The 12,290-nt window shown below is 38.6% G+C and overlaps 1 protein-coding gene and 1 pseudogene across 1 annotated transcript in view; both read right to left on the reverse strand.

Annotated features, from left to right (window-relative positions):
• Positions 1-12,290, reverse strand: part of Ncl-ps2 (nucleolin, pseudogene 2) — a 425,843-nt pseudogene that overhangs the window by 325,876 nt on the left and 87,677 nt on the right.
• The window catches only part of LOC148007251 (sulfotransferase 2A2-like), a 65,918-nt gene continuing 62,819 nt past the window's right edge, over positions 9,192-12,290 (reverse strand). Inside the window, exon 6 of the mRNA XM_087606694.1 lies at positions 9,192-9,410. Coding sequence (XP_087462820.1) covers positions 9,298-9,410 — 113 coding nt within the window. The 3' untranslated portion in view covers positions 9,192-9,297. The remainder of the gene's footprint in view (positions 9,411-12,290) is intronic.

Genomic DNA, 12,290 nt, shown 5'->3' on the forward strand with positions numbered 1-12,290 from the left:
ACCATGATGAAGTAGGCTTCATCCCAGGCATAAGGGATGATTTAATATATGGAAAACCATCAACGTAATCTATTATATAAAGAAACTGAAAGAACAAAACCACATGATCATTTCATTAGATGTTGAGAAATCATTTGACAAAAGTCAACACCCGTTCATGATAAAAGTCCTGGAAAGGAAAGGAATTCAAGGCCCATACCTAAACATAGTAAAAGCTATATACAGCAAACCAGTTGCTAACATTAAACTAAATGGAGAGAAACTTGAAGCAATCCCACTAAAATTAGGGACTAGACAAAGCTGCCCACTCTCTCCCTACTTATTCAGTATAGCTCTTGAAGTTCTAGCCAGAGCAATCAGAAAACAAAAGGAGATCAAGCAGATACAGATTGAAAAAGAAGAAGTCAAAATATCACTATTTGCAGATGACATGATAGTATATTTAAGTGATCCCAAAAGTTCCACCAGAGAACTACTAAAGCTGAAAAACAACTTCAGCAAAGTGGCTGGGTATAAAATTAACTCAAATAAATCAGTAGCCTTCCTCTACACAAAAGAGAAACAAGCCGAGGAAGAAATTAGGGAAATGACACCATTCATAATAGACCCAAATAATATAAAATACCTCGGTGTGACTTTAACCAAGCAAGTAAAATATCTGTACAATAAAAACTTAAAGACTCGGAAGAAAGAAATTGAAGAAGATCTCAGAAGACGGAAAGATCTCCCATGCTCATGGATTGGCAGGATTAATATAGTAAAGATGGCCATTTTACCAAAAGCGATCTACAGATTCAATGCAATCCCCATCAAAATACCAATCCAATTCTTCAAAGAGTTAGACAGAACAATTTACAAATTCATCTGGAATAACAAAAAATCCAGAATAGCTAAAACTATCCTCAGCAATAAAAGGACTTCAGTGGGAATCACTATCCCTGAACTCAAGCAGTATTAGAGAGCAATAGTGATAAAAACTGCATGGTATTGGTACAGAGACAGACAGATAGACCTATGGAACAGAATTGAAGACCCAGAAATGAACCCACCCACCTATGGTCACCTGATTTTTGAAAAAGGAGCCAAAACCATCCAATGGAAAGAAGAGCATTGTCAGCAAATGGTGCTAGTTCAACTGTAGGTCAACATGTAGAAGAAGGCAGATCGATCCATACTTATCACCCTGTACAAAGCTTAAATCCAAGTGGATCAAGGACCTCCACATCAAACCAGATACACTCAAATAATAGAAGAAAAACTAGGGCGGCATCTCAAACACATGGGCACTGGAAAAAATTTATTGAACAAAACACCAATGGCTTATGCTCTAAGACCAAGAATCGACAAATGGCATTCCATAAAACTGCAAATCTTCTGTAAGGCAAAGGACAAAGGCTGAAGTTGTTTATCAGCTTTAGTATTTCTCTGGTGAAACTTTTGGGGTCACTTAAAACTTCTGTGGTTAGGACAAAACGGAATCCAACAGATTGAGAAAAGGTCTTTATCAATCCTACAACAGATAGAGGGCTTATATCCTAAATATACAAAGAACTCAAGAAGTTAGACCGCAGGGAGACAAATAACCCTATTAAAATATGGGGTTCATAAAAAAAAATATGGGGTTCATAGCTAAACAAAGAATTCACAGCTGAGGAATGCCAAATGGCTGAGAAACACCTAAAGAAATATTAAATATCTTTAGTCATAAGGGAAATGCAAATCAAAACAACCCTGAGATTTCACCTCACACCGGTGAGAATGGCTAAGATCAAAAACTCAGGTGACAGCAAATGCTGGCAAGGATGTGGAGAAAGAGGAACACTCCTCCATTTTTGGTGGGATTGCAGACTGGTACAACCATTCTGGAAATCAGTCTCGAGGTTCCTCAGAAAATTGGACATTGAACTACCTGAGGATCCAGCTATACCTCTCTTGGGCATATACCCAAAAGATGCCCCAACATATAAAAAAGGCACGTGCTCCACTATGTTCATAGAAGCCTTATTTATAATTGCCAGAAGCTGGAAAGAATCCAGATGCCCTTCAACAGAGGAATGGATAGAGAAAAGGTGGTATATCTACACAATGGAATATTACTCAGCTATCAAAAACAATGCCTTAATGAAATTCATAGGCAAATGTTTGGAACTGGAAAATATCATCCTGATGTGAGGTAACCCAATCACAGAAAAATACACATGGTATGCACTCATTGATAAGTGGCTATTAGCCCAAATGCTTGAATTACCCTAGATGCATAGAACACATGAATCTCAAGACAGATGATCAAAATGTGAATGCTTCACTCCTTCTTTAAAAGGGGAACAAGAATACCCTTGGCAGGGAATAGAGAGGCAAAGATTAAAACAGACACAGAAGGAACACCCACTCAGAGCCTGCCTCCCATGGGGCCCATACTTATACAGCCACCCAATTAGACAAGATGGATGAAGTAAAGAAGTGCAGGCCAAAAGGAGCCAGTTGTAAATCTTTCCTGAGAGACACATCCAGAATACAGCAAATACAGAGGCAAATGCCAGCAGTAAACGACTGAACTGAGAACAGGACCCCCGTTGAAGGAATCAGAAAAAGAACTGGAAGAGCTTGAAGGGGCTTGAGACTCCTTATGAACAACAATGCCAGATAAATCTGGAATAACAAAAAACCCAGGATAGCTAAAGCTATCCTCAACAATAAAAGGACTTCATGGGGAATCACTATCCCTGAACTCAAGCAGTATTACAGAGCAATAGTGATAAAAACTGCATGGTATTGGTACAGAGACAGACAGATAGACCAATGGAATAGAATTGAAGACCCAGAAATGAACCCACACACCTATGGTCACTTGATTTTTGACAAAGGAGCCAAAACCATCCAATGGAAAAAAGATAGCATTTTCAGCAAATGGTGCTGGTTCAACTGGAGGGCAACATGTAGAAGAATGCAGATCGATCCATGCTTATCACCCTGTACAAAGCTTAAGTCCAAGTGGATCAAGGACCTCCACATCAAACCAGACACACTCAAACTAATAGAAGAAAAACTAGGGAAGCATCTGGAACACATGGGCACAGGAAAAAATTTCCTGAACAAAACACCAATGGCTTATGCTCTAAGATCAAGAATCGACAAATGGGATCTCAAAAAACTGCAAAGCTTCTGTAAGGCAAAGGACACTGTGGTTAGGACAAAACGGCAACCAACAGATTGGGAAAAGATCTTTACCAATCCTACAACAGATAGAGGCCTTATATCCAAAATATACAAAGAACTCAAGAAGTTAGACCGCAGGGAAACAAATAACCCTATTAAAAAATGGGGTTCAGAGCTAAACAAAGAATTCACAGCTGAGGAATGCCGAATGGCTGAGAAACACCTAAAGAAATGTTTAACATCTGGTTCTGAGACAACAGTACCAGTCAGTTAGGACAACTGGTGAGACCAAATACGAGACTTGATATCAAAATTCTAAGATTAGAATTACTTAGTAGAAGAAGAGGGGAATGAAAGGAAAATTATACAGATTTTAGGTTTAAAAATATGAAGTTAAAAGAGTATGTTTCAACTCAGGACTAAACACTGTGAAAAGCGAGTCCAGGCAGCCCCGCCCTGCCGCTAGAACTAACAGACCAAAAAAGGAAAGGAATGCAGAACAGACCAGGAGTACCGGATCTGACTCACAGGCCACCTGGCAGGAAGAGATAAGCCCCCAGCCCCCGACATCCACAACGCCCCAAACCTGCCAATGTGTGTAGCTATACCTTATTACCTCATCATGTGAAATAGCCAATCATATGTGAACATGTCTATGGGCCTCGCTTGAATCCACCAATCCCCGTAACTATGCATCTGCTTCTGTACGCCCGCTTCTGCTTCCCCAATCCCTATAAAAGCCCCATGCTGGAGCTGCTGGGCGCGCAAGTCCTCCGAAGAGACTGTGTGCCCACAGGTACCTGTGTTTTCCAATAAACCCTCTTGCTGATTGCAAAAAAAAAAAAAAAAAAAAAAGAAATGTTCAACATCTTTAGTCATAAGGGAAATGCAAATCAAAACAACCCTGAGATTTCACCTCGCACCAGTGAGAATGGCTAAGATCAAAAACTCAGGTGACAGCAGAAGCTGGCGAGGATGTGGAGAAAGAGGAACACTCCTCCATTGTTGGTGGGATTGCAGACTGGTGAAACCATTCTGGAAATCAGTCTGTAGGTTCCTCAGAAAATTGGACATTGAACTGCCTGAGGATCCAGCTATACCTCTCTTGGGCATATACCCAAAAGATGCCTCAACATATAAAAGAGACACGTGCTCCACTATGTTCATCGCAGCCTTATTTATAATAGCCAGAAAATGGAAAGAACCCAGATGCCCTTCAACAGAGGAATGGATACAGAAAATGTGGTACATCTACACAATGGAATATTATTCAGCTATCAAAAACAACGAGTTTATGAAATTCGTAGGCAAATGGTTGGAACCGGAAAATATCATCCTGAGTGAGCTAACCCAATCACAGAAAGACATACATGGTATGCACTCATTGATAAGTGGCTATTAGCCCAAATGCTTGAATTACCCTAGATCCCTAGAACAAACAAAACTCAAGACGGATGATCAAAATGTGAATGCTTCACTCCTTCTTTAAATGAAGAAAAAGAATACCCTTGGCAGGGAAGGGAGAGGCAAAGATTAAAACAGAGACTGAAGGAACACCCATTCAGAGCCTGCTCCACATGTGGCCCATACATATACAGCCACCCAATTAGACAAGATGGATGAAGCAAAGAAGTGCAGACCGACAGGAGCCGGATGTAGATCGCTCCTGAGAGACACAGCCAGAATACAGCAAATACAGAGGCGAATACCAGCAACAAACCACTGAACTGAGAATAGGACCCCCGTTGAAGGAATCAGAGAAAGAACTGGAAGAGCTTGAAGGGGCTCGAGACCCCATATGTACAACAATGCCAAGCAACCAGAGCTTCTAGGGACTAAGCCACTACCTAAAGACTATACATGGACTGACCCTGGACTCTGACCTCATAGGTAGCAATGAATATCCTAGTAAGAGCACCAGTGGAAGGGGAAGCCCTGGGTCCTGCTAAGACTGAACCCCCAGTGAACTAGACTGTGGGGGGGAGGGCGGCAATGCGGGGGGTTGGGAGGGGAACACCCATAAGGAAGGGGAGGGGGGAGGGGGATGTTTGCCCAGAAACCGGGAAAGGGAATAACACTCGAAATGTATATAAGAAATACTCAAGTTAATTAAAAAAAACGCCAAGTAACCAGAGCTTCCAGGGACTAAGCCACTACCTAAAGACTATACATGGACTGACCCTGGACTCTGACCTCATACGTAGCAGTGAATATCCTAGTAAGATCATCAGTGGAAGGGGAAGCCCTTGGTCCTGCTAAGCCTGAACCCCCAGTGAACGTGAATCTTGGGGGGAGGGTGGCAATGGGGAGGATCAGGAGGGAAAGAGCCATAAAGAAGGGGAGGGGGAGTGATAAGTGGGTTGTTGGCCCGGAACCCGGGAAAGGGAATAACACTCGAAATGTAAATAAGAAATACTCAAGTTAATAAAAAAAAAGCTTTGTAATTTTGTGAGGTCCAATTTGTCGATTCTTGATCTTAGAGAATAAGCCATTGGTGTTTTGTTCAGGAAATTTTCCCCAGTGCCCATGTGTTCAAGACTCTTCCCCACTTTTTATTCTATTAGCTTTAGAGTATCTGGTTTTTTATGGGTGTCCTTGATCCACTTAGACTTAAGCTTTGTACATCATGATAAGAATGGACCAATATGCATTCTTCTACATGCTGACTGCCAGTTGACCCAGCGCCATTTGTTGAAAATGCTATCTTCCTTTCATTGTATGGCTTTAGCTCCTTTGACACATATCAAGTGGCTATAGGTGTGTGGGTTCATTTCTAGGTCTTCAATTCTGTTCGACTGATCAATCTGCCTATCTCTGTACCAATTCTATACAGTTTTTATGACTACTGCTCTGTATTCCTGCTTGAAGTCAGGGATGCTGATTTACCCAAGAAGCTCTTTAATTGTTGAGTATAATTTTCACAATCCTGGGTTTGTTGTTATTCCAAATGAATTTGCAAATTGTTCTTTCTATCTCTATAAAATATTGAGTAGGAATTTTGATAGGGATTACATTGAGTCTGCATATTGCTTTTGACAAAAGGCCATCTTTACTATATTAATCCTGCCAATCCATGAGCATGGAAGATCTTTCCATCTTCTGTAGTCTTCCTCAAGTTCTTTCTTCAGAAATTTGAAGTTCTTGTCATAAAGATCTTTCACTTGCTTGGTTAAAGTTACACCAAGATCTTTTATGGTATTTGGAATTATTGGGAATGGTGTCATTTCCTTAATTTCTTTCTGAGCCTCTTTATCCTGTGAGTAGAGGAAGGCTACTGATTTGTTTGAGTAAATTTTGTACCCTGACAATTTGCTGAAGTTGTTTTCCAGGTTAAGTAATTCTCTGGTGGAATTTTGGGGTTGCTTAAGTACACTATCATATCATTGGCAAATGGTGATATTTTGATTTCTTCCCTTCCAATTTGTATTCCTTTGACCTCCTTTCACTGACCAATTGCTCTGGCTAGTACTTCAAGTACTATATTGAATAAGTAGGGAGAGAGTAGGCAGCCTTGCCTAATTGCTGATTTTAATGGGACTGCTTCAAGTTTCTCCCCAAGTAGTTTGATATTAGCTACTGGTTTGCTGTATATTGGTTTTATTATGTCTAGATATGGGCATTGAATTCCTCATCTGTCCAGGTCTTTTATAATGAAGGGAGGTTGAATTTTGTCAAATTCTTTCTCGGCATCTAATGAAATAACCATGTGGTTCTTACATTTGAGGTTTTTATATGGTGGATTATATTGATGGATTTTCATATATTAAATAATCCCTGCATCCCTGGAATGAAGCCTACTTGATCATGATGGATGATCGTTTTGATGTGTTCTTGGATTCAGTTTGCAAAAATCCTATGTATGTTTGTGTCAATATTTATAAGGGAAATTGGTCTGAAGTTCTCTTTCTTTGTTGGGTCTTTGTGAGGTTTCAGTATAAGAGTAATTGTGGCTTCATAGAAGGAATTTGGTAGTGCTCTGTTTCTATTTTGTGGAATACTTTGGACAGTATCGGTATGAGGTCTTCTATGAAGGGTTGATAGAATTCTGAACTGAACACATCTGGACCTGGGCTCTTTTTGGTTGGGAGGCTGTTAATAACTGCTTCTATTTCTTTAGGAGTTATGGAGTTGTTTAGATGGTTTATTTGTTCCTGATTTAACTTTGGTACCTGGTATCCGTCTTTTTAAGCTTTTATTTAGCTGTAAGGGATTAATGTTCTATTTAAATGATAAAGTGCTTGACTGGGTGCTATATATATTTTATGCTTTTAATTACAAAGTGATAATTGTTGTACTCAGCTTACATTTGTGAGAAAGTTTTTTTTAAGTTAGACAAAATGGGTGAATTTTGGGATGATGTCATCACGCGTGTATAGGAAGGTACAAGACAGAATGAGGTCTGTCACTGAAAGAGGAGCAAGGATAGAAGGGAGAAAAGTTTGAGGGAAGAGGAAGAGACTCTGATGGAAATGGGGAAAGACTGGGGAGGCTGGAAGAAAAGCCGCGGAGAGAACATGGAAGATGATGTTAAGATTCCACTCTGTGTATTTCTATATTTTTATGAATATTCTTAAGGCATGGATGTGTACAGAGCTTTGTATGATTAGGTGGGCAATTATATCTTATCAATTGGATCAGAGGTTTTTGTGTTTGTGTTCTTTCTTGTGGAGAATTGAGTTTGGGTGTATGTGTGGTGGCAGATACACTGGGCTGCATTGGGATGTGCGTTTCTGGCAAGATATCTACTAGATATCTTTGGGCACTGCAGTGCTGGACCTAGTTGGGGAAAAGACAAACCTTTTTATAATTTTACAACAATACCACCATAGGGCAAATAGCAAACCCTTGACACTATTTAATGATACTCTGCTATTCTTGCAAATAAGAGTCTACTGTATCTGATATCTTCGAGGTTTTATCCAGCATTTGATGAAAACAGACCAAGAACAACATCCAAGCATTAGACAAAGCTCAGGGAGTCTTAAGGAAGAGTTGTGTATAGGATTGAAGGAGCTGCAATGGTCAAGATCACCAGAAGAAGATCTACAGAGGCAAGTAACCTGGGCCTATATTGGCTCCCAAAGACTGAACCATGCACTAATTGGACCTAGGCCGCCTACACGTAAGTAGCTATTGTGAATCTTAGTCTTCATGTGAGTCTCTAGAAAACCAATTGAGGCAAGGGCAGTCTCTGACTTCGACTCTGTTCCCTGCCTTTGGATCACTTTCTCATAGTTGGGCTGCTTTCACTGGACTCATTAGGAAAGTCAGTCCTGATTCGATTTGATGTGCCACGGTGGGTTCTTCCCTAAGAGGGAGAATAGCAGGGCCCCCATTCCTTGAGGAGAAGAGAAGAGGAGGCAGAGGGAGGAAGTTATCAGTGTGGGATGGAGAGGAGAAAAGATGGCTGCAACCATCATGAAAAGTGAATAAATAAGGAAATAAATAAATGAAAAAAGAGAAAAATAATATATATATATGTGTGTGTTTTAAGGTGATATTTGTGCAAAGTATAATAAATATGTAAGTACTAATTAATACATGTTTAATTTCCATAGCATCACATTGAGAATGTTTTCTTGTATCCATTCCCAGTAAATAAAACCGCAAATAAATTACTTATAAAAGAAAATAAAATGTTTTAAAGCTGGAATTCTAGTAAATAAATAGGAATTTGCTGATAATATACTATAAAACATTAATAAAAGTAGCAAATATTTGATGACTCAAGACTCCATGATTCTAGGCTGAAGACATGACTCTAAAAATGGAGAGATATTAGTAGTACTGTATTGTTTAGGCAGAGGACCTGAGGTCAGTTTCTAGCACCCAAAGCAAGAAGTTTACAGCTTAATGAAACTGCAGGTCCCTAGTACCAGTGCAGTGTTCTGGCATCTAAAGGCACTACAAACTGAAAGGTACACCCACCACCACCACCACCACCACCACCACCACCACCACCACCACCACCACCACCACCACCGCTGATACTACTAGTATTAATAATACTATCTTTTAAAAAATTACTTTCACAATTCCACAACAGGATTTATTCAATGATCACATTCAGTTATTCAGACATCATAGAACAACATAAACATAAACATCAGTGTTCATAAAATATTTAAAACTTTTGAAAATTTATTCCCATGGGAACATCCCTGGAGGGAAACCGGCCATTTTCTCCTGGAACACTTTATCAAAGGCTTCAGCTTGGGCTACTGTGAAGTGATTCTTCCAGTCATTAGTTGTGCCTGGAAATGTGAAGCAAACATATAGGTGGGTTAATAATGGACTTACACTGCTCTGGCTCCTCCCACCATATGCTCTTACCATCTATTTGATAAAGACCTCACAGTTAATAAAGCAAACTACCATTTTCTGTAGAAACATACTTAATCTCTGAAATCATATATACAGACTTCTTCCTCTGTGGAAATTATGTCCTACCTTTTCCTCACCCAACCTATATGCTAGACAATCTAAGAGCAGCAACACTGACTTGACCTTTTTATTTATCCAGATTATTCCTACTTCCCATCAAATGTTTCTATCACATTATCCAACTTAAGAGTGTTTATCATCTCAATTATCAAAACAGACTTCAACTGTACTATCTACATTTTAGTGTTAACTTATAGAAGTTCTTCACAGCATGCAAGCAACATTCAAATAATATCTTTAAAAAGATAAACTTATGTGTGTGAGTTTACATGGGTGCTGCATATACAGTTATGAGCAGAAGTTCAGCTGCTTTGATTTTCCCACAGGAAACAGGTTACTCAGACATTCCCAGCTGACAACATTGCAGGAGTTCTGTTTCACTCAGCCACGTTGTTTTGTGATGCATGAAGATCTGTACAATTTCAGTCCTAACCTTTGCAGCACTGTCTCTTCTGACCACACATTGGTTTTCACTACTCCATTACAGAAGGTCTTTAAATTTAGCCACAGAAATTGTCCAACTGCTCATGCTGTGTTGTGTCTTGCTTCACACCAGAGGCATAATATCTTTCATATAATTACATCTTGGTCCTTACTAATGATGCAGTAAAATTCTCATACCATCTTTCTTCCATTTACCACCCCACAGCACCCATCCTTTCTGTATTGCCTAGCTGTGGCACTGTGATGTGTTCCATGTATTTCTGCTTTAAATATACGCACAGAACATGCATCTAATATATTTCAAAAGCAAGTGTTTCTTAAATTACTAAATAATTCATTTCACAAAGAGTGACAGACGTATAGGACGAACTCAGTGTGGAATTTTTTTATTGAATTCAAGATTTTGTGAGAAAGTCATAGGCAGTGCTCTAACTTTGCTGATGAGGAAAAATTAGTCTTTGAGATTTCCCCAGTGTGATAGTGATGGATGTGGAATGGAATCCAAAAGGATCGACAATAGAAGTCATGCTTTTCTTTATCACATTTCTTTCTTTCTATTTTATCATATAAGTTAATTTTAATCCCCCTGTGGTCCATATTAAAAAATATATAAAGAAGTAGTAAAAATGTAAATCACTAATACAGCATATTCAAATAATATACCATTAACTAATATGAATATAAAATGTCTTCTGAATAGAAGGGTGCCTATCAGTATCCATTGCTATTCTCAGGTTTCTTACATTATTCATTATTAAACCAAGATTTCTTACTGTTTTCCACAGCATGTCTGGATCCTGATAAGCCAAACCAGATAGAAACTGGACTACAAGAATCTCAACAAACTCAATTTGGCTTCACGATAGAATAAAGCAATCCATCAGAGAAACAGATCTTTGGAGGTACACACATGGAGTTCAAAGTCCACCTATGTCAAAATCCTTTGCACCTTACAGATGTACATTTATTTTCATTAATATTTTCTAAAAATCTACCCAAACTTGTGTGCCTCAGATGGAAGGATTAGCCAGATGGCAGGATAAGCCAAACATATGGTAGGTTAGTTCTTGTTGAAAAGGATTTTCCTCATAGTTCTGGAGGGTGCAGCTCTCACATCATGGTATTTTGTTCAGACCATTGTAGACTTTTCGTTTTGGCCTGCACATGGCAGGCTTCTTCTGCATTCCATCGGTCACCTTCCCTTTGCATCTCTGATCATTGTCTTCTGAAAATACCAGTAAAAAGAGTAAATGGCCCTAGTACTTTGTAGAGTAAACATACACTGTGAAGTAATGAGGGCTTGGACTTTTGAAGTTTGTCAGAAGATACTTCCTACACATGTCCTGATTGTGGTATTGCCTTTACAAAAGTCTCGTCAATCAAACAGGGATTGAATGATGGTGAACATATCTCTAGTTTGCATTTCCTGCTGTATATAATTGTGGAATTACAATGACTACAATTGCATGTGGAAAATTATTGCTTAGAGGTTAAATCCACATTCATCTCATCAACTTGAATGATCGAGTCTACTGGGTAAAGCTGAAAAAGTAGCTCTCCAGAGACAATAAAATATATTTTATTTGTGACTCAGGAAGAAGAATTAAAGAATATGGGAAAATTGGTGTAGTGACTTATTTCAATCTAAGGCAAGTCTACATTTAATACAGAATTTTAAAGATTTATGATTTAGGGAATTAGGTTATCTAATGATAAATAATGAAATTGCGATTAGAATTAATATTTGACTTGTTCATACATGGATGATTCAAAAACACCACCAATCTGATATAGAAATTGAGAAGAAAAATAATATGTTTACATTCTTTTTCCTTTCAAAATTGTTCCCACTCATATCCATTTTATTTTCCTCTATAAGGTAGTGAAGCAGATTGTTAATGAATTTGGTATCCCCAACTAGTGACTTGGTTTCCAGAGGTACATGGCTTACTACCTATGCATCACACTAGTTTAAAAAATATAATCCCCCAAAATAATAGTTATTTTCAAATGCAAAATTATGCCACATATAATCACTAGGATAATTAAAATACAAAAGATTTATGAAGTCTGATCAAGTACTTGACAGAATTATATTAAGGTCTTATGCATATATTCATGCATGCATTCATGTATGTATGTATGTATGTATGTATGTATGTATGTATGTATGTATGTATGTATGTATTGCTCTTATAATCTATCCTGCATGACAAAGGGTATGTACATTTGGAAGAGATTAAATC

Source organism: Rattus norvegicus, chromosome 1 (assembly GCF_021556685.1).
Source record: "Rattus norvegicus strain SHRSP/BbbUtx chromosome 1, alternate assembly SHRSP_T2T, whole genome shotgun sequence".
In the NCBI taxonomy this organism is placed as follows: Eukaryota; Metazoa; Chordata; class Mammalia; order Rodentia; family Muridae; genus Rattus; species Rattus norvegicus.